The sequence below is a fragment of the Lipotes vexillifer genome, unplaced genomic scaffold (assembly GCF_000442215.2).
Source record: "Lipotes vexillifer unplaced genomic scaffold, Lipotes_vexillifer_v1.1 scaffold104, whole genome shotgun sequence".
Lineage (NCBI taxonomy): Eukaryota > Metazoa > Chordata > Mammalia > Artiodactyla > Lipotidae > Lipotes > Lipotes vexillifer.
Genome location: NW_006789458.1, coordinates 1,073,441 through 1,097,820, shown reverse-complemented (window position 1 = coordinate 1,097,820; position 24,380 = coordinate 1,073,441). Strand labels below are relative to the sequence as shown.

At 36.5% G+C, this 24,380-nt stretch overlaps 1 protein-coding gene across 1 annotated transcript in view; it reads right to left on the bottom strand.

The window, feature by feature from the left end:
- Positions 1–24,380, bottom strand: part of WDR64 (WD repeat domain 64) — a 155,248-nt gene that overhangs the window by 98,332 nt on the left and 32,536 nt on the right. The window contains exons 6-8 of the mRNA XM_007462623.1: positions 23,123–23,337; positions 19,994–20,128; positions 1,610–1,689 (exon numbers count right to left, since the gene is read on the bottom strand). Coding sequence (XP_007462685.1) covers positions 1,610–1,689; positions 19,994–20,128; positions 23,123–23,337 — 430 coding nt within the window. The remainder of the gene's footprint in view (positions 1–1,609; positions 1,690–19,993; positions 20,129–23,122; positions 23,338–24,380) is intronic.

Sequence of the window (24,380 nt, the reverse complement as noted above, 5' to 3'; positions counted from 1 at the left end):
AGGCCATTTTCTTGATGTTTATTTGTTTGGGTTTCTGTTTTGCTCATTTACATCTTTCAAGTCTACATGTCCCTTATTTCCTTTAAGGTGACTCTGATCTCCTTGAGGAGCCTCTGGGAGCTCATCTTCTCCAACACACAGGTAGCCTACGGAGTCCTTAACACCTCCTATCTCCAGCCAGATCTTTACCCATCACCAGTAGGAATATCCTCTCAGATGTCTAATTGATATTTGATATTTAAGTTCAAAATTGAAATTTTGTTTGCATTCTTTCTCCACATAAGCACCCTCTTCTCAATTTCTATGTAATTATCAATGCAACTGCTCTTATTCTATGTTTCTCTCCTCACAAACTTGGGGCTGGCTGATCCCTTTTTATTAATCCCCAATATCATTCTGTCTCCAGGTCTTATGAATAAGTTATTTTTCCATGTCTTAGAGACTGACTCTTGCTTTTCTTTTTCTAGAGCACCTACAATAACTCAGACCCTCACCATCTCACTCATGACTTCTGTAACAGCCTCCTAATGAACTGAAGATTTCAATTTATTCCAACAAAGCCTGTATAAGTTGATCAAAGTGATTGTGCCTAACTGTTGTAAGTGAATTGAATTAATAATTATTGATAACCTACTATCTGCCAGGCATGCCTTACCTCAATTAATCTTAAACACTACCATATGAAGTAGGTGTGATTTTTTGTTATTGTTAGCATCAGTATTAGCAAATCTGGATTGAAGACTTATTACGTGCAAGACCCTGTGTAAGTACTTTATTCTTATAATACCGTTATGAGTAGGTATTATTATCAACTCCATTTTGCAGGTGAGACTGAAGCATACAGGAGTTAAATAACCTATCCAAGGCCATACAGCTTGCCAGTAAGAGAGCCAGGATTTGTTCCTAGGCAGTCTGACTACAGAGCCCAGGCTGAAAGCCATCACAGTCTTAGAACCTCAGTATGATAGATCAGGAGTCTGAGGCCTGAAGAATATTTCAGTCTGTCACCTTTCCCCTCAAGTTTCTTATATTTGTCATCTTTCCTCCTACTCTCAGCAGATAATCTTAGCCCTTAAATGTTGGTATTTTTCAACAATCTATCCCTGGTCCTCTTCTCTGTTAATGCTAAACCATTGGCTCTTGACTTTTTGTCAGGGACTCCTTTGAGGATTGATAAAATTTTGGACTTTCTTTCCAGAAAAAGGCACATAGATACACAAGTATTCAGCCGCAGTGGCTGTAGGACTCCCTTAAAGCCCACACATGGGCCCCAGGCTAGGAATTCATGCTCTCACACATTGAAACAAGTTCTAGAGAGATTAAAGATTTAAAAGTAAAATGTACAACAAACAAAAAATTATAGTGAATATGGGAGAATTTGTTTCACACATTCACAGGCTGGGCAAGGCCTTTCTAAGTGTGCCACCAAATCAAAAAGCCACAAAGAAAAAGAATGACAGATTTGACTTTATACAAACTTTAAAATTCTCTAAAAGTTTTTTCTAGCAGTAAAATATGATAATTGTATGAAACTCTATAACTGTGTTAATTAAGGAGAGCACTGTTTGCAAAGTAGAAAATTTCTGTGTAACATGAAATGTCCTCTTACCTCCCGTGACAATCACATTTGCTTTTATACTGTAACAAAAAGTGTTTGCTCCTCTTGGCATGGAAAACTCTCTGACAGGCCTGCAAAACACAAATTAGATATAAAGCTTGTATATTTTTCCTTATAAAGCTAATTCCAACTTATAAATAGATTGTGTTCAAGAGGCTCACTTCTAAGTTGTTATGAATCCATTTACCCACAGAAAATATTATAAGCAAAGATTAAATTCTTACTGACCCACAGAATCTACTTACTCCATAATATGATATTAATGCAGCATTTGCATTGTTTCTGTTTAAAAAGAAATCCTTTCCTCCACCCTGGAGTTGCAGATGTGCTGGTGTTAATGATGGACAGAGATATATCACGTCTTAAGTCAGAAAGTATATTGCTCAGCTAAATGAGTGTAGTACAGAATGGCAGGAATGTATTTGGACACTTCCCCCTCACTCACTACCCACATCCAACTGCTGTCAAGTCTTGTTGATTTTACCTCCTAAATAGACATGAAATCTGGCCACTTCTTCCCATTTCTGTCACAATGTCTTGGTTCAACTCTCCATCCCTTCTCACTGGAACTACTGCAATAAACTGCTAATCTCTCAGCTTCTACTATTTCCCATTCTCTTTCCCCAATCCCACTCCAAATCCTGTTGTCAAGTTGCAGCCAAAGTGATCTTTCTAAAACATGAGTTGGATCACATCACTTTTCTCCAGTGGATTCCTGATGCTCTAAGAAACACCAGGTTCCTTCACCTGGCCCACCAGGCCCATATGGTGCTAGATGGTCCTTGTCGCCTTTTCAGGCTCACTCCATGCCCTCCTCTTCCCCTGGATCCAGCCATGTGGTCTCTTTAGCCTCCTTTCTGGCCTCACTGAACTCTCTTTCTCCTCAAGAGCTTCTGCACAGGCCAAAGATTTTCTTTCCCCGGATCCTAGCCACACTAACAGACACCCTCCTGTAAGTGTCAGCTTAAATATCACTTTCTCAGAAAGGCCTTTCCTGGACTCCACCTTCCTGCCCCCATCAACTAAATAAAGTCTTTTGTGTTATTTTCTAGTCCAGTACCATGTTATTTTCCCTTAGGCATAAAGCACCTGACCTTAGTCTCCTCTTGCCTTGTATGTTTCCTTTTCTTTTCTTTTTTCTTAAATAAAATGGTAATATATACTATTCTGTTCCTTGGTTTTTTCACTTAATAATATATCTTGACGATCTTTCCAAATCAGTAGGTAAAAAACTTTCTCATTCTTTTTTCTAATTGTCATAGAGTATTCCTTTGTAAGACTAAATCATCACTTAATTTCTGAGGGACATCAAGCTGTCTCAAATATTTTGTGATTACAAATAATACTGCAACTTTCTTATAAAAGTGCCATTTCATATGTACGTATTTCTAAAAGGCAAGTTCTTAGAAGTGGTATTGCAAGTCAAGGGGTACATGTATTTGTAATTTTAAATTATATTGCAGTTTCTTTTTAATTCTTTTTGCCCACGAGACTACACTTCTTTAAATGTGGCTCTTTACAAAAACTGGGCCTCATAAAGCATAACTTCTATGTAGATTATATTTTGGGGTTATCTTTGAGGTAATAAACCTAAGGGGCAATACCCAGAAGCATCTTGGATTGTAATTATCACCCTAAACTTCAGGTGAGAATAAATTTTCATTATAAGTGCCCAACGTGGATTTAGGTTATAAAAGAAATGGATGTGAATTAAACACAAGCTGTAGATTTCTCAGAACACAATCACAAAGTCAGTGAGAGAGCATGTAAATGAAGTCTGAATTGCAGTCTTTGGGAAGATGCAGATATAAGATTTGGCTGAAACAACTTTGTTTAATGTCAGAAAAATTATGAAGAAAAAATTTGCTCAACTAAATTCAAGAATTTACATAAGAGGCTCTTACTGGGAACCATGGATCATGTGTAGTTTTTCCAATTATGTTACTTTTTATTCTTCCTTAAACCTAAGGTAAAGAGTATTCCTTAGACCCCTACATCCAACTTCATCAACCTCTTAACTTAGAGGTTAACTTCATTAACCTCTTTACTTAGGTCAGGAATTCTCATGACCTTAGAGCAGTGATTCCTAAACTTGGAATCCGAATCACTTTGGATGCTAAAATATAAATTCCTGATCCTATCGCTAACTTAGTAAATCGGAATCTCCAAGAGGCTCAGAAATTCATATTAAATTTTTTTCCAAAATGTTTTCTCACATATATGCCTATAACATTTACTTGTAAATTATATACATGTATTACACAATTAATATAGTGTGTATATTATAAACAAAAAGCAATAAAAATGAGATAAAAATGTAAAAGAAAGGGAATTTCTAGAATTTTCTACTCACTTTCTGATGGCTCATCTTGCATTCCCTCTGGGGTATATGCACCCTGCTTTTGAGTTGGTTCCTGATAGTTTCAAGGAAGAATATGAGAGCTCTTTCTGATTTTTTTTTTTAACAGGAGCCCCAGTAGGAGGAGGTAGTGGGAAGGGCAGACTTCTGTAGGGACCTGCCATAAAATGGATGGAGCTTGACAGGGCAGACTAGTGAAGTGGACTTAGAATGCACCCAGGGTTGAGGTCAGGAGGCCTAGATTTTGGTCACATTCTGTTGCTAAATATATGACATTAGAAACGTCACTTAATTTTGCTGAACTACAATTTCCCCACTTATGAGACCAAGGATTGGATATAGCTTAAATAGCTTCTATTACTTAAAATCTTTGATTTTATGCTTTCTGTGTGGATGTGGCTGGGTAGGAGTCCAGCAGGCCACTGCATAGCTTATGTAGGCGGTGGCCAGCACTATGCAGCACATAACCTGCATAACTGTTACCAGTGGCCCCTGGGTTGGGGCAGGGGAAAGTACATGAACAAAGATTCCAATGACTCATTGTACTTTCTGATCAGTAGTGTAGCTCCCCCCGTGTGGGGGAAGAAGTGAAATTAGAGCAGCTAGAGGGTTGTAGGAGAAATAGATCTGAATTTATGGATTCATTGAAGGTTGTTGACTATAGAATTTCCATATTGGAAATGTTCAGTATAGTATGTTTGAAAATTGTTCCTGTCTTACCTAAGATTATTAAAGCATTAGATTTCTGTATTAAACAATGTCTGCAGTTGGCAAAGGAGTTGGGGAGAGGGCATAGTGAGCTAAAAGTATACTCTGAAAGGGAAGTAATCAAGAGAGAGAAATTCCCCAATGACAACAAGGCCTGTCAAAGAATTTTGGGGGGCACTCAATAGGGCCTCAACAAAATTTACTGAGTACAAACTGAATGTCCAGCACTAGTCTAGAGGAAATATCAGTGAACTGTGATAGCAGAAATGAGAGTGTTCATTAGTTAAGATGTATACAGGGGCCAGGCAGGTAAACTATATGAGCGAAGCGGGCTGGCTAGGAAACTACAGGGAGTGCACAGAGAGTGCATGTCCTGTGGAAAGTGGGAGCCAAGGCCCAGAGTCAGTTGACAAAACCAAATAAATGACCGTGAATCCTACCAAACAAAACACCATTTGCAGGTTGCATTTAGCTCGTGAGACTACCAGTTTGCAACCTCTGAATGAGACAGCTCCTATATTTTAAAAAACATACACGATGATAAAATAGCAATAGTTTAGACAAAATTTCCAATTTTGATAAGTAAGAATGATCATTTAGAGGAGAAAAAAATAGCTTTTTTTGTTTTAAAGTTCAAAAGTAACACAAAATATCAGTAGTTAAGTCCTAAGTGGGAAGTTTACTAAATAAACGGAGGAATAGATTATACTACTTCTATGTAAAAAGATACCTCTAAGATATTTTAAAAGATTTTTTCTTCCAAAAAATTTATATCTAGTTTATAGTAGTAATTTTTCTGACTAGCTAATGCAAAGGTAAACTATAGTCCTACTTTATTCAAATGACTACTTATTCACAGTTCATGAAAAGCAGCCCTAATTCAGTAACATAAATTTAAAGTCAGAATTTAGAATTTTGAAAATGTTTAAACGTTCCAGATAAGAAGTAGTTTCTACTTATCTCTGGTGACTTATTTACACTTTTGCCAATGACATGTTTTTCTGGTTGACTGAAAGAACTGAACTCGATTAGGTATAAACTGGGAATGGCATTATTTTCTTCTACCCTTGTCTCCAAACACAGCCTCTTAGTACATCATCGTGCCCCAGCAGCAAGTCTTCTTGGACCAGTTTCCATTAGAAAGGGAAATTCCTGCTAAACCACTGACTGTGGCCCACAGGAAATTCACACAGGCTAGTCATGCAGGGCAGTGTCAACCTGAATGCAGCCCCGCCCTATTGTCTTGGGTCCCTCCTGCCAGGTAGGAATGTGTGCATTAGGCACAGCAGGGGCAGAGCTGAGGGCCCACAGTAATTTTGGGGGCCCACAGAAATGTTCTAATTGTTCTTAAAATCAAAGGAAAAAATTTAAGTTTAGGGTCAAGAGAAGTGTTTTAATTTTTTCTCATACCAGAAAAACTAAAATTTTTAGAGCCTAAAACATTAAAAAAGTTGAAGTCTTTAAAATTATATCAAAAATAACGTGCAATATTGAGAGCGTTATGGTGGGAGGGACACATGAAGGCAAAAGTGCTCAGGGCCACATGTCATAATATGGTCCAGCCTGCAGCCTTCAGAATTCCCCATGGGGAAGCAAGTAGTGGTCATAATGTGCATATGTCACCTGTCAAACTTGCCTAAGGTGAGCCTGTGTCCTTTGGGGCCTCAGCAAGTAGCCCCTGGGGAGCCAGATATATTTCCCTGCTTTTTTGGATCTCCTGGAGCAGGCTCTCCTGGAGCTCTCCTCTGGTGGTCTGAGGTGGGGGAAACTCTCTCCCACCTCCACTCTCACCCTGGGGATGGCAGACCAAATGCCTCAGCATTCCCCATAGTTCCACAGCTAGGTAACTGCATCCTCCTTTTCAACTATTTTAGAATTGCTTGTTGTTTCTTCATTGCTGTGGGTGACTGATAAGATAAGAGTCATGGGACTGGTCTGACTACCTTCTAATAATTCTGTGAGGATGGTTTAGTATATCTTTCTTTAAATGGAACTTTAGCTGAAATTCTAAAACAGCAGGAAAAGAAACATTTAATGCCCTGTTAGTTGATTATGGATCTATCAAACATTTTTACATCAATGTCTCAGAATGTAAAATGGGGATCATACATACTTCCCATTAAAATATTTTTGTTTTTTTAAAATACCTGCCCATTAGATAAAATTAATCTATTTTCCTGGCCCACATAATTAAATGGACCAGAAATGGATGAACTGTGTCTTTCAATAAAGCCAGCTGCAACGAAGAAAATTCATATAATTGATGTCAACTGGGAAAAAACTTAAAAGATGAGCTGCTTTTCACAGATATTTTATATACATATTCAACTGCATAGTTTTTAACAGATTGCTTTCTTATTCTGTAACTAGGTGTAATTTACTCTAACTGGTACATACCAGAGTGTTCTCTGAGAAAGTTATGATAATATTAACTAGTATTTCCACAGCATTTTACATCTGAAGAATGAAGAGTTTTCACTCAACATCTTACAGTGCAGTGAGATATCTGGTTTGGTATTTGGACTTGAGCTCAGGTCCTCCACACCATGGTCCCTCCTCAGGGATACGGTGGTAGGCCAGGGGTCGGGGGGGACCACCCTCTTGTCTAGGATGCCTCAGGGGGACCCACCTCTAAACAGTGACCACAGCAAGATAGCACTAGACTCATAGTCTTATGTACAATGTTGGCCCATGTTGTCCATTCCATAACAAAATAAAATGTAGATACCATGGGCCTTTGAACACAGAAGGCTCCCAATAAATATGTTTGAATACCCTTCAGGGAAAAAGACCACTGGTTGACAGTACTGTACCAGTTTTCAGAGTCACACAGAATAGAAATATATTGATTCTGGGAAGTTCCCTCTGAATTTTTCCCTGAGATAATAGTACTTTTGAAGGAGAAACATTTTCTAATAATTTCTTCAAAATGAAAAAGAAAACAAACCAAACACTATACTATCAAAAGACCTTGCCTGAATCATAGCATACTTCACCTCAGTTTCCTTGCTAATGTTACACAAATCTGTGAGATCTGATCTGGAGAGGGAAGCAGGGTAATCAGATGGAACATTACATAATTAGGGTTATTCACTGAATGTAACACGATGCTCAGACAGGAAAGCATTCCAGGGGGATCATGTAATTGCTAAAGGTGAAGGGCCATTGAGCAAGCTTGTATCCTCTTATCTTCCCTTGGGGTGGGGGTAGATGGGAGGAATGCAGGGGACAAAGAAGTCATTTTTATTTCCTCCTTGATGATGTAAGGCAGGAAATTTGCGTGCCTCAGGTAAAGGTATTTTTTTAAAATAGTGATCCTCACTCTGGGTTACTGCCTGTGATTAATCCATATTGTACCCATTCCCAAAGAACAAGAGAAGGTGCAATAGAAAACTTTAGATCAGGGTATGGTAAACTTTTTCTTTAAGGATCCGGATAATAAATATTTTACACTTTCCTATTTACTCTCTGCCACTGTAGCACAAAAACAGCTGTAAATAACACGTAAACAAGTGAGCATGGTTGTGTTCCCATATAACTTCATGAGCAATGAAATTTGAATTTCATATAATTTTCATGGGTCATGAAATATTATTTTTCTTTTGATTTTTTCAACCATTTAAAAATGTAAAACTTATTCTTAGTTTGCAGATGCTACAAAAACAGATGGCCCACTGAACATGGCACATGCCATTTCCTGACCCCTACTATAGAAGTGGGAACACAAAGCACAAACCAGTACAGGTCTACAGTAACTCCACCTGATCTCAGTATTAAAATTCATTTTCTGATGTATTTCAGTATCTTTATTAAGGAAACAAAAAGAGGAACTTTTACATTTATTGAGCACTAACTATATATACCATGCATTAAGCTAGGCACTTTACCTGAGTAAATTAGGTTAATTTTTACATACCTTATAACACTACAAGGTAGGTATATTCATTTCCATTTAAAGATAGAAAAACTGAGACTAAGTAGAGCTAATGGTAACGTGTTCAATGGTCACAAAGCCTTGAGTGCCAGACAGAAACCAGTTCTGACTGGTTCCATAGCAACCCTACTGAGAACCACTATATACTTTCTAATATTACAATCTGCCTCCAAGCTGGGTAACTAATAAAGAGTAATGCTAAGTAGTTAATTGCTCATCTCTTGGAATTGCCAAGCTATTAAAGGGTTAATGGTTCAACTTATGTCTTGCAATAGGCCAACATTCTTTACATGGCAATATTAATAGCATATGTTCATTTTCCTGCTGGTACATTTGTGAAATTACCATACAAAATTATGACCAGAATGGTAATCATTTCTTAAATGGAAATTTTTTTTTGAGAGGAGTTTTTTCCTGCCTTTCTGGGAGCTGTACTGTCTTCCATTTTAACAGCTGGCCAATTATGAATTAGTATAAATGCAGTTTCATCTGTCTCAGCTTAAGACTTATCATAAGAAATTGCAGAGATAAGAATATGATGAATCTAGGGATGGAGTGGACTCGACTCTCTATTGAAATGACTCCTCAATGGCACTGACAGTTCTGGAAAACATGATTACACTGTATCACTTGAGAAATCTCTTTAGCTTCTAGATTTAGGAGAGTGACCCAAGGAAGTAGTTGAAAAGTCAGCCAGAATTTGACAGAATACATCAATGATCATTATTTGCTGAGTTTGTGTATTTTTGTCTCACAGTTTCCTGACCCACTTGGGCCAAATTCCAGGAGATATGGTGAATACTAGGAAGCTCGGAATTGAGCTTAAAGACAAACTCCTGCCTATTGCAAAATAGATGCTCTTCAGACCTAAGACCAGAAAGTACTGGCAAGTATGAAAAACAAAACCTTCTAAATAACTTGTGTTTACAGCTACAAAGTACCAAATCTACAGAACACTGTAGAGAGGAGGAATTTAAATTCCCTACAATAATATTACATAAATAAAAAATACATACTAACATTCATTTTGAACAAAACATATAAATAAAAAGATTTATTAAACCCAAAGAATGGTTGCATCTGTGTGTATGTGTGTATGTGTGTGTGTGTGTGTGTCTGTTTGCACATAAGTAAAAATGGAATGGGATACAAGGATAAAAAGAAAAATGGAGCTGGAAGAATCAGGCTCCCTGACTTCAGACTATACTACAAAGCTACAGTAATCAAGACAGTATGATACTGGCACAAAAACAGAAATATAGAGCAATGGAACAGAATAGAAAGCCCAGAGATAAACCCACGCACGTATGGTCACCTTATCTTTGATAAAGGAGGCAAGAATATACAAAGGAGAAAAGGCAGCCTCTTCAATAAGTAGTGCTGGGAAAACTGGACAGCTACATGTAAAAGAATGAAATTAGAACACTCCCTAACACCATACACAAAAATAAACTCAAAGTGGATTAAACACCTAAATGTAAAGCCAAACACTATCAAACTCTTAGAGGAAAACATAGGCAGAACACTCTATGACATAAATCACAGCAAGATCCTTTTTGACCCACCTCCTAGAGAAATGGAAATAAAAACAAAAAGAAACGAATAGGACCTAATGAAACTTAAAAGCTTTTGCACAGCAAAGGAAAGATGGAAAGACAACCCACAGAATGGGAGAAAATATTTGCAAATGAAGCAACTGACAAAGGATTAATCTCCAAAATTTACAAGCAGCTCATGCAGCTCAATATCAAAAAAAGAAACAACCCAATCCAAAAATGGGAAGAAGACCTAAATAGACATTTCTCCAAAGAAGATATACGGATGGCCAAGAAACACATGAAAAGCTGCTCAACATCACTAATTATTAGAGAAACGCAAATCAAAACTACAATGAGGTATCACCTCACACCAGTCAGAATGGACATAATAAAAAATCTACAGGGCTTCCCTGGTGGCGCAGTGGTTGAGAGTATGCCTGCCGATGCAGGGGACATGGATTCGTGCCCCAGTCCGGGAAGATCCCACATGCCGCGGAGCGGCTGGGCCCGTGAACCATGGCCGCTGAGCCTGCGCGTCCGGAGCCTGTGCTCCGCAACGGGAGAGGCCACAACAGTGAGAGGCCCATGTACTGCAAAATAAATAAATAAATAATCTATGAACAATAAATGCTGGAGAGGGTGGGTGTGGAGAAAAGGGAACCCTCTTGCACTGTTGGTGGGAATGTAAATTGATACAGCCACTATGGAGAACAGTATGGAGGTTCCTTAAAAAACTAAAAATAGAACTACCATACGACCCAGCAATCCCACTACTGAGCATATACCTTGAGAAAACTGTAATTCAAAAAGAGTCATGTATCACGATGTTCATTGCAGCTCTATTTACAATAGCCAGGACATGGAAGCAATCTAAGTGTCCATCAACAGAAGAATGGATAAAGAAGATGTGGCATGTATGTACAATGGAATATTACTCAGCCATAAAAAGAAACGAAACTGAGTTATTTGTAGTGAGGTAGATGGACCTAGAGTCTGTCATACAGAGTGAAGTAAGTCAGAAAGAGAAAAACAAATACCATATGCTAACACATATATATGGAATCGAAAAAAAAATGGTCATGAAGAACCTAGGAGCAGGATGGGAATACTACTAGAGAATGGACTTGAGGACACAGGGAGGGGGAAGGGTAAGCTGGGACAAAGTGAGAGATTGGCATAGACATATATGCACTACCAAATGTAAAACCAGTAGCTAGTGGGAAGCAGCCGCATAGCACAGGGAGATAGCTTGGTGCTTTGTGACTACCAAGAAGGGTGGGATAGGGAGGGTGGGAGGGAGGGAGACACAGGAGGGAAGAGTTATGGGGATATATATATATATATATATGTATAGCTGATTCACCTTGTTATAAAGCAGAAGCTAACACACCATTGTAAAGCAATAATACTCCAATAAAGATGTTAATAAATAAATAAAAAGGAATAAGAGTGTGACTAACTCAATTCTGCTCTTGAGGATATGTCACTGGAAAAAAAAAAAGGGAATTAGATCTTCCTAGAATCATGTCAGTTGAAGGGCATGTTTTTGCTCACAAAAAGAAGGTACCTATTAACATTTCATTAAGACCTAATACAAGCATTCACCACTTGATTGACAGATCCTAATACTTGGAAAAGGGAATATTGGCCCATACAAATTGTTCCCAAAGGAAAACTTGTGCCTTTCCTTTCTTGCAGTGTTAGAGTATTTATTATTATCATAGATTCTGGCGGCCTGCGGAAATCAGTGTTCTTTAAAAATCCAGTCTCCACAAAAGACCTTAAATGTCTATAAGCAAATAATAATACTTTCAGTTGTTAAGGGGTTTTAGTTTTCAAAGCACCTTCACCCATTTCAGCTTATTTGAGTAGCACAAAAATCCCATGAGCTAAGAAAGTTAGTATTATTCCCATTTATAAATGAGGTTATTGAGGTTCAAATAAGTTAAAAAACATGCTCAAGACTCTTGGACAATGAATAAGTGGCAGGCGTGATCTAGAATTCCCTTGCAAATGTATTTCTTTATTTATATTCTCTCGTAGTGAAAAATACAGCCACGTATATAGTTCCCCCAAACTGAGCCTGGTGTCTGCTGCTCTAATGCTTTTCTTCTAGATCTTTGGATGATTTGCTCTTCACCTCTCTCAGATCTCTGATCACATGTTATCTCCTCAGAGCAGTCTCTCGTGACCATCCTGTCAAGATTACTGCCTCCCATCACTCTTTATCCCGTAATGCTTCTTCACCTCCATCACCTACTCACCTAAGTCTGTATTATTCATTTGATTATTTGCTCTCCCACTAGAATATGACTCCAGGAGAGGAGAGAGTTAGTCTTTTTTGTATACCATTATATCACTTCTTGGAACAGTTTTTTTATCTATAATAGGCATACATTAAATATTGTTGAGATTGAAAAAAATGAACCTTAGATTCCTCTCTCTCCTTTATTTCTCTCATCCAGTAGGTCACCAGTTCTTGTAAATTCTGAGAATCTGTTCTCTTTCCATCCTTACTTTCACTGGTTCAGTTCAAACCCCCATCATTTCTTTTCTAAACTATTGCTGTATCTTCCCAATTGGTCTCCCTCTTTTCAACTTGCCTTTCCACAATCCATTCTCCACTTTGCTGCTAGGGTAATCTGTCAAAAACATGAATTTTATCACTTTTCTGTCTAAAGTATTCAATGGCTTCCTGTAGCCGTCAGATTAAAATTCCAACTTTTTATCATGGTATGCAGGTCTCTTCATGTTTCGCTTATCCACTCTCATCTTTCCCAACTCTTTCTCTCTGTTCCGATCATATTGAACACTTATAGTTTCTAGAATTCACCATCTTCTTTTTCACTTCTGTGCCTTTATAAATGTCATTTCTTTAATGTGACTATTTATCAACTCTACTCTCCTGCAACTGCTTTACCTGGCTAACTCTTACCAGTTCTTCAAAACTCAGTATGCATGACACTCCTTTTCAGGAAGCCTACCTTAATTTTTATCCACACCCCCATCCTACCTTAAGATGCTCTGAGAACTCTCTTCTGCTCCCATACAACTCTCTTAAATCGATATCAACACTTATCACCCTCTCTGGGAATCTGTTTCCTTTCTCCCTCATTAAACATGAGAGCAAAGACCTAGTCTTATGAATCTTTAAATTTCCAACACCTAGTACAGTGCTTTAAACAGAGTAACTAACCAATAAGTATTTGCTAAAAAAAAAAAAAAAAAAGTGAATATTCAGCCTCCTGCTCTAGAGCTTCTTCTGGAGTCATCTATGTAGTTTTGTCCAAATTATAGGACTATCAGAAAGAGAATGATGAATATACAAAAACTCAACAAGCTTAGTGTCTTGGAAAGACACATCCTTAAACATAATTAAAATGCAATAAGTACAAAGACTGAAGCATGAAAAGGGTACCTAACCCAGCTGGGGAAGAGGTTGCTGGGAGAGGTCAGGAAAATTTCCTAGAGTTGGTATCACTTGATCCTTAAAGGATTTATGGGGTCAGTTATACCTCAAAAAACTGGAAACAATTTTAAAAATAAAAAACTTCCCTCTTTTCAAAAAAAGAAAAAAAAAACCCACAGGATTATGGAGGTTGAGGTAGAAGAACTAAGAGGAAGAGTGGAGAGAGTATTTCAGGCACTGAACATGTACAAAGTCCCAACATGCAGTATCCAGGGATCAGCAAGAAGTTCAGAGTAACAGGATAACAGGAACATAAGAACAAGGTAGCAAAGAGCAGTGAAGTGGAGAGGTTAACAGGAACCAGATAATGGGAGTGCTGTGGCAGGTGATGGAGAAATGTGAAGGACATTGAGATGGTTGGATATCATCCTTACAAGAATAGTTTGGAAGAGTATTGGGACAAGAGGGTAGTTGGAGAGAAGAGCCTAGGACAATAGAGATACAGAATATAAAATAGATTCAACAAGAAGTTTTAAGGCAATATAGACAAATTGGTGACTGATGATTTTTAGGGGTTGAGGGAAAAAGGAGTCATGTGGGGTTGCTAAATTTCTACCTAGATGATTTGATGCATCATGGTGCCACCAAGAAAAATTTTTAATTCTATAAAAGGCATAGATTAAAAAGTGGGGGAAGTGAAGTGAAATTTAAGGGGCTATGAGATATCCAAGTGGACATAGTGAGTAGGTATACGTAAGTCCAACATTCAAGATAGCTTGGGTTTCATTAGTATACAGGTATTAATATGTTGGAGAAGAGGAACATAACCCAAGAATTGAGTAGAAAGTGACAATTAAGGTTGGCTAAGGACAAAACTCTGGAGAATACCACCCCAAAAAGAGCAGACACAACAAGAGGAATCACAAGGGAACAAGTCAGACAGTAAGATACTGGGAGAAAACTCTGGCTTCCCAAAAGCCAAGAGAATAGAGTTTTAGGATGGGTGAGATCAGTAATGCTGAATGCTCCAAGTTTAATTTCCTTTGGTCTGACAATGTAGACATCATTGGCCAATTTGAGAGTCTTTTCCGTAGAGTAGTAGCTGGGAGGCGATATGAGAGAGGATTTTAGAGGGAATGAGTAATGTCAAGATAGTGGGGATAGTGAATGCAGAGTACTCTTTCCAGAAGAGGTGTAGTATCATAGATCAAAGGACACTAAAGGTCAAGAAAAGCATTACTCAGATCACAAGAGACTTGAGCATTTTAGGTTGAAAATGAAAGAATGGGAGAAACTGAGGTAGCAAGATCCTGGAGAAGTTAAGTGCAGGGTCACCAATGGAAGGTGTGTTACCAACCTCTGAAACAAAAAGAAAAGACTTAAGGCTGGGTGTGGATGTAGAAAATTCTGAAAAGATCTGGGGTGTTGGGGAATTACTCCTGAGGCCACAGGGTTTTGTTTTTGTTTTTGTTTTTGTTTTATCATATGGAAGGACAGGACATCGGTGGAGGGTGAAAGGAGTTGAAGTTTGGAATAGTCACTGAGGAATAAGAGGGGGTTAATCAAAGTATGTAAAAGGATTGGGAGACTGGGCTAAGGGCTCTGCTGAGCAAAAGGGTTGGGATTTTGCTGATCGATACATTGGACAGATAGGAGTATAAATCAAGGAAGAATGCTGGTGAGATACAAACTCAGATGATTAACTTGGGATCCAGGCAGGTAGGAAGGGAAGAAAGTCAAGGAAAGGGCTGATAAAATTCAATCTACTGAGAGATAAAGGTATCAGAGACCTCAGCAACATCACTGAGTCGGTATAGTGCGAGTTGGAGTGTTCAAAAGCTGATATGGTGAGACGTGGAGGTCTGAGAGGAGGATGCTGGAACTTAGCGCCTGTCAATATTGTGCAGATCAATTTTTGATTTCTATTTTGTAATATTAGATTGACAATAGGCAACTAAACATACCAATGTAAAGACAGTCTTTAAGAAGGATAAAAAAAGCCACTTCATTCATCCAAAAGCCAACTAGGCACGTTTATTGTGTTTGCTTTAAACTTTCTTGTGTAATGAAATCACTGGCAAGTTACTTTACATAGTCCCCTATATAAGATTTCTTGTTCTTATCTCTATGGGCTTTCTGGAGGACCATTATTTATCACTTCCCTTTCTGAACTCCTATTATGTTTATAATCCTAAACCAGTCAACTGGTCTTTAACTTGCTCTTCTTTGCAATGCAAATTATCCTAAGTAGTAGTGTGCTGATAAATGTTTAACATTCATTGAGCTGGGGGCAGGAAAGTAGAGATGGGAGTGTACCATTGCTTTACATTTGCTGTTTTCCATGGTGTAAATATTTCTCTCATGGCTGATTTCAAACCAGCAAAGGGACATCTCTTAACGTGGAGTTAGGAAAAGATACAGAGTTGCACACCATTATATAGCACTGTGTTCTTCAGGACATAAAACCCTCAAGAACATAGGTAAGAGAAAATGTAGTAAAATAAATAAGAAGTAATGAGTTTTGAGTATTTACTGCCTTTGTTTTCAATATAATTGATTTGTGAGCTTATTTTAATCATGGCAGAGTTGAACAATAAGTAGGCCAAATTCCAGACATGAGCTGGCTGCACCATACTGCTGATTTTATGTCTATATTTCTTGTCTTCCCACTTAGATTTTAAGCATTTTAAGACAGGGGCCACGACTTACACATATTTGTATTGCCCACAGTTCTTAACACATTCTGACTTAGTAAATATTTGTTGAATAATTGATACAGTTCTGGATTAAAGGCTGAACTACGTTACCTTATACAGCTTTCTGGTTGCCATATAAACTGTCAGAATTACCCTGGTAAGTGTACTGGTAATATTTGTTCTGTGGAAATCATGGTTGTAGGTTTGTATATCTTGCAAATAAAAATCCTTTCTCTGGATGTTGAAGCAGAATATATTTTTTCTATACCACCACGTGGACATATTATATTTGTATATATTTTCACAATGTTTCTTTATGATTATGAATGTATCATGAATTGCCAACATAGTATAAAATCAAATTGGAAATAAGGTGGCATCTAGTTCTTAATTAAATGTTTCAGAAATGTATTCCTTTAAAATGCCAGAGTATAATCACTAGCTAGTTAATTATGTCACAAAAACATAGAAATGATATATGTGGTGTCAGATGTGGTGTCAAGAAATGAAATTGTTTTTAAGGTACAGAAGAAAGTTTTAAAATCATCTCTCACTGTAATATGTTTTACACCAAGATAAACATTTTCACCTTTTTCTACATAAGGAGAAATATGTGTTTTTCCTGAAGACTACAGCTTCCAGGAAAACTTAAGGTAGTCAGTCATCTGACTGACTGTGATATTCTCATCTTTCATTAAATTTCTAATTCTGTTATTCCATTGCTTAAATTAAAAGCCTTGGAATTTAAAGAAATTCTAGCTCTGTATGTGCAAAGGCTATCTTTTGTTTTCCATTTTTTTGTGAGTTTCACTAAAACTTCAAGAGGACCTAGGAGGTATCTATCACTTGTGTTTTGTTAGGGGGTCATATTTGTCTCTCCACCATTTTTCCCAGAACTAAATGCAAAGAGAAAAAGAAAGCAAGACTCCGTCTCATTTCAACTCACTGATTCTTTAAACAGGGAAACAAATTCAGAAGAAAATGATTACAATTGAGAAAGTAAGTTTTAAGAATGGAATTGAATCACTAGGTAAGGGTTTTGCCGTTTTAAGTTTTTACCCATAGTGTTTTGTTGTATTTTATCTCATTTTTTCAGTTTTGACATATAATTGTAAGATGCTGAAACTGTATAACATGAGTTGATATATATACACATTGTGAAAGGATTCCCCTGAGTTAATCAACACATTCATCATCTCACATGTTTACTTTTTTTTTTTTTTTGGTGTGAACATTTACATTCTACTTTCTTAGCAAATTTCAATTACACAATACAGTGTTAACTATAGTCACTACGTTTTACATTAGATCCTCAGACATTTTATAGGTTTTATAAAAACCTATATGAAAGTTTACCAAACTTTTATGAACCTTTCCCTATGGAAAGGGAACACTTTCCCTGGTGACAACTGTTCTACACTTTGTTTCTATGAGTTCTACTTTTTTTTGGATTTCACATATAAGTGATACCATGCAGTATTTGTCTTTCTCTCTCTGGTTTATTTCACTTAGCATAATGCCCTCCAGTTTCATCCTTAAAACAAAGTTTAAAGAAGACCTTTCGGTTCTTGTTGCAGCAAATCAGATTCTAATTTGTGGCTCAATGCATTTTTTTAATAGACAATTTTTTAAAAGCAGTTTTAGGTTCACAGAAAAATTGAGTGGAAATTACAGAGATTTTCCATATGCTCCTGCCCTCCCACACATGCATAGCTTCCCCCATTATCTACGTCTCTCACCAGAGTGGTACATTTGTTAGAACTGATGAACCTACACATTGACACATAATAATCACACAAAGTCCACAGTTTACATTAGGGTTCACTCTTGGTGCTGTGCATTCTGTGGGTTTGGACAAATGTATAATGACATGTGTCCACCATTATAGTATCATACAGAGTATTTTCAAGGCCCTAAAAATCCTCTGCGCCCTGCCTATTCAACCCTCCCTCCCCCTGCATCCCAGCAATCACTGATTTTTTTTTTTTTTCATCTTTATTGGGGTATAATTGCTTTACAATGGTGTGTTAGTTTCTGCTTTATAACAGAGTGAGTCAGTTGCAATCACTGATTTTTAATTGCCTATCCACAGTTTTGCCTTTTCCAGAATGTCATTTAGTTAGAACCATGCAGTATGTAACCTTTTCAGATTGGCTTCTTTCACTTCATAATACGCATTTAAGATTCCTCCACGTCTTTTCATGGATAGCTTATTTCTTTTTAGTGCTTTTAGTGCTTTTTAGTGCTGGATCATATGGCAAGAGTATGTTTAGTTTTGTGAGAAACTGCCAAACTGTCTTCCAAGGTGGCTGTACCCATTTTGCATTCCCACCGGCACTGAATGAGAGTTCCTATTGTTCCACATTCTTGCCAGCATTTGAGGTTGTCAGTGTTTTGGATTTTGAACATTCTAGTAGGTGTGTAATGATATCTCATTGTGATTTTAGTTTCCACTTCTCTAATGATGTAGAATGTGAAACATCTTTTCATATACTTATTGCCATCTGTATACCTTCTTCAGTGATGTGTCTGCTCAGATCCTTTGCCCATTTTTTAATCAGGTTGTTTGTTTTAGTGTTGAGTTTTAAGAGTTGTTTGTATATTTTGGATGACTGCCCTTTATCAGATATGTGTTTTGCAAATATTTTCTCCTAGTCTATGGCTTGTCTTTTCGTTCTCTTGGCAGTGTCTTTTTCAGAGCAGAGTTTTTAATTTGAACGAAGTCCAGCTTATCAATGATTTCTCTCATGGAGTGGTATCTTAAAAGTCATTGCCAAACCCAATATTATCTAGATTTTCTTCCAGTTTTACAGCTTTGTATTTTATCTTTGGGTCTATGATTCATTTTGAGTTGTTTTCCTGTAACTGGTATAATGTCTGTGTCTAGATTGAGAGTTTTTATCAGGAATGGGTGCTGGATTTTGTCAAGTGCTTTTTCTGCATCTGTTGATGTGATTTCCTTCTTCTTCAGCCTTCCCTAACCCCAGAGAGCTCCGTTGTGCCAACTTGGGGTCCTTGCTCCCATCACCAGCCCCAGGCATCCACTAATCTACTTTCTATTTCTATAAACTTTTCTTTTCTGGGCATTTCCTGCAAATGGGGTTACTCAATATGCAGTCTTTTGTGTCTGGCTTCTGTCACTTAGCATAATGTTTTTGAGTTTTATCCATGCTGTAGAATGTATCTCTCTTAAAAAAAATATAACAGCTGTTTTATAGTTACTATATATTTGTATACCCTTGCTATATATCAGTATAACTATTAATAAATATTTAACTAGGTAGAAAATAAGACTACACACTATTCAAACTCATCTGTCTATAAAAAAGCCATTTTGTGTATTTATTACACATGGAACATGATGGTTGTTCTACAGATACTCACAGGCTATTGACTAGTCAATTGACCTGTAAGAATGATTTTTAAAGTATAAAGTTTTACCAATAGAACTATATTTGGAAAATATAGCTACATCAATATTGATTTACTTTAATAGAATATAGCAATAAAAAACAAAGGAGCAAAACCGCTTCTAGGAGGACACATCATGTTCAGATTTGCATAAGTAACTTCAACTTCCTCCTGAAAATCTAATTAATCTTGTTGAACAAATGGAATACTTAACATCAGATATGTCTAAAAACTAGTTTAAAAGCTCCAAGGCTGCCATGGGTTTCAGGAAAACACCTGAAAGTCACAGAATGCTTATGTATATAAACAATTGTACTTACAAATTATCCTCAAGTCTCTTCAAGGATTCCAAAACTAATGAATGAACACTGTCTGCAGAGCAGGATCCAAAGCAATTTAGGGCTGAAATGTATCTAATTTTCATAACCCAGTCATTATGTAGCTTCCTTTTAACACTGAGAATTACAAGAAAAAAAGGGGGTTATGTTAGACTCGCAAACACATCATGTTGAGTTTCTCTTTGGTATTTCACTTTTACTTTAACCAAATCGCAGCTCTGAGCTGTGGTAAAGCCTACATGTGTAACACTATCCTATGCATTATACTTTCAGTTGTTTAACTATATGATCGCCATCATATTTTAAATGAAAAAATAAAAGTTTATCATCGGATTTTGAGCTATAGATTCAGAATTAGAGGAATAATCTAGAAGAAACCCAGTCCAATATTGACATGATCATCCTTACCCTACTGAAAAAATTCTGATCATGCAAATGGAGGACTGTGTTTTATATTGTTTTTTATCTTGTATGAGTCAATTCATTTTCATATTTCCCATGAATACATTCAAAACTGAAGAACTAGGAAGTTTATAATCCCAGATCACTGGTAAAGCTGAGGCTAGGACAGCCTTCAAAGTCTTTGTCAAAGGCTTGCTCATCAGTACACAGGACATTTGAGGGAGAGGTTTAGCACTAGAGGCCAAAACTGCCATAAAATTCTTCTTGTCTTAACCTGGAAGAAGCTATCTTCATGGTATTTTATTTACTCATATTTTATAGTGTATTTGTTTCCTCATCCACAAACAGTTATTGAGCACTTATTGTATCCCAGGTACAAAGGACATAAAGATGATTAAGGTAAAATCCTTATCACCAAGTTCCTTAGATTGTAGTTGAGAAATAGACATATTTATAACTCAAGGCAGGAAAGTTTGACAATATTGGATTAAACAGTGGGAGTCGGGGGAGATTTCTTTTTTCCATGCAAGATTGTGTTAAATTTTGAACTCTGGATACTAGCTAGTTCTTTCTTTAATTTCTACAATGTTTTGCTTCAACACTCAGCTTATATATATATATACACTTTAGTCTCAAATAATTTGTCATGTATATAATGATCAGCTGCATGATTAAATCATCTACAAAAGAACCAGTATGAATTAGCATTCATTTAACTGTACTCACATTCCTCAAATTCCCCCAATCTCATTTCTAACATATCTGTCTAATGGAAGCAGAGATGGAAAACAGGCCATGGAATTTTCTGACAGGTGATGCACATCTCAGTAAAGAGAAGATTCATGTCTCAGCATCTATTCTAAGAGCCTATCATAACTGGAATAAAGTGCTTGATAGTAAATAGATCAGCACATCACATACTGGGAAACTCCCCCAACAGAGTTTAATACTTTGGTGGAACTAAGTAATACTGCTAATATATGAAGGATGGAAAATGGAGCCAGATAATCATTGTGTCATTCTTAGGGTTTCAGCAATGGGCTGGTCTTAATTCCATTGTAGCAATAGATGTAATGAGCTTTGAATTACATATTCTATCTCTGGAATAAAATATTTGCTATATTAATAACAAAATATAATCCTGTATTTTTCAAAGTTTTTTTCTTATTCTAAAAGGAAAATTTTGTTTGTACAAAATTTAGAAAGTAGAAAACCATAGAGAAGAAAAGAAAAATCACTTCTCTGAAGTTCCAAAGAGAATCATCATTAACATTTTGGGATATTTACATTCAATATTTTTCTTTCTAAGTAGAAATATGCAGACATACAAATGGACACATATACATAAATAAAACTGGATTCAATGTACATAAAAAAATAAAAAGTTTTTTACTTAATATTATATTATGAACATTTTCTATATTATTAAATATCTTTCAAAATATAATTTAATGGAGATGCATGGCATTCTCTAATATGGTTATACTATGATTTACTGAATGCCCTTAATGCCTTAAATATTTTTTAGGACTCTGACAAAAAAATGAAATTTACATATAAATGTTTTACACATGTATGGACATATTTATAAAATATGTAATTATATTTATAGAATTTATATTATATCACACATTTATATAATACCTGAATTATTTATTTAAATGATTACTTATTTAAATTAATCATTCCCCTATTGTTGGACACTAGATATTTTATTATTAGAAATAATGCTGTGATAATCATACTTATATTTTTAAACACATGGAGATCACAGGTCTCAATGTATAAATGTTTATTAAGACACCTGATGCATCTGCCCAAATTGCTTTCCAGAAGGGATTCAACTCATACTTTCACCACCAGCAGTATGCGAGAATGCCCATCTCACAACATCATACTCATTTTTAATCTGTTCTAATTTTATGTGAGAAGTTGTATATGATTATAAGTTGTACTTCTTTGATTAATAAAAAGGTTGTATTTAGTATAAAACTTGTATTTCTGCTAATAAAAGTAATATATGCCTTACTCTAAAAACTTCAAAAACACTACAGTTATAAAGCAGACAATAGAAATCACCCATAACCGCATCAGTTGGAAACTGTTCTTAGCATTCTTGCCTGATGATCACTTTGAAATGTTTATTAACTGCTGTGTGGGCATGTGTGTGAATTATCTGTTCATCATCTTTGTCAGTTTTTATCTTGAGAAATTATTGTTTTTTAATTGAATTCTAAAACCTATTAAAGATTATTAACCAACTGTCTGTCATATTTGTTATATATATTTATCCCAGTTTGTTATTTACTTTCAAAATGTTATCTTTTGATGTGTATAGTCAAATCTATCAAACTTTTTCTTTGAATTCTGTATCCATTGCTTTTATGTTTAGAATCGTCTTCCATATTTAAGTACTAGTAAACAGCCATGTATGTCTTTTATATTTTATTCATGATTTAATTTTTCACAGAATTCATTCAAGTACCTATAGATTTTCATTGTCAGTAGCACTTAAAATAGGAATTTCAGTTGCCAATTTTCCTGTCTGTCTTCCCTATTATACTGGGAGTTCCTTGAGGTAAAAAACATTTCTTTTTCAACTTTGTATTTAAAATCTCTACCATGGGGTCTGGCATATTATTTTCACTACATAAATACTTGAACAATGTCTATATTAAAACAATTGGACTATTCCCGTAATACCCTTACCTTTTAAAGTTCTTTGAGTCTAACACCTGATTTTGTAAATTTTTTTTGGATTTTGCCTGCTTGAGTCCAAAGTCATCACTATTTACTGTGAATTTGTTCACAAAACCACCATCGTCCCCCAAGAGGATGTCATCTTGGCAGAGCTGGTCAGGCAGAGACACTACACACACACAGAGGAGGCAATGATCCATAGGTTTTATGACAAAATAGTTTTCCTAGAAACAGAAGAACACTTTTAATAAGTTATCGTGTTGCTCTAAATATCTAAATATTAAATTTAAATATTGCTCTTATTATTTGATAAGATTTTACTTTCTGATGTTTTTCATTTTAGATATTCCCACTGTTAATGGAACTTGAAAGAAACAAAGTTAACTAAGCAGAAGTTAACGAATGAACTTCTCACTGTGAGCCCAACATTGTGCTTTTGGGTGTTTTGTGGGGAAAAAGTGTGAGGTACCTGTCTCTAGCTCAATAAATAATGAGATTTTCTGATGTATTACTGTGAACATTCCTTTCTTGAATTTGTAAGGCAATATTAACAGGAAGCATTAAAAAGTTCAGGTGTTAAAAGACCATTGAAATTAAAATGGATGGTAAATAGGAAAATCTAATATCAAAGTCCCAATTACTTTACAAGGAGAAAAATATCCTAACATCTACATTTATCCAGAAATATTCAGCAAGCATTTATCAAGCTGACTCTATACTATTGAACTGGGTTCACTAAGCTATATGACCATTGTTTTCCTGGAGCTTAATTTCTACCTAAGGAGAAGAAAAAAGTATTTTAAAATTTTTAAATTTGTTTTGTTTCCTGTAGAATAAGTGAGACTTGAGCATATTTAGAGGTTCATTCAGTCTTTCAACAAATATGTATTGAGCACCTACAACATGGCAAGAACCATTCTAGGCATGGGCTTATGGTGATGAACAAAAATTTCTGACTTTGTGGAGCTACTGTCCTAGTCGGGGGAGACAGATGAATTAAACAGATAATTCCAGATAATGGGATGTGCACTTAAAAACATAAGCCAGGGCTTCCCTGGTGGCGCAGTGGTTGGGAGTCCGCCTGCCGATGCAGGGGACGCGGGTTCGTGCCCCGGTCCGGGAGGATCCCACATGCTGCGAAGCGGCTGGGCCCGTGAGCCATGGCCGCTGAGCCTGTGCGTCCGGAGCCTGTGCTCTGCAACGGGAGAGGCCACAACAGTGAGAGGCCCGCATACCACAAAAAAACAAAAAACAAAAAAAACAAAAA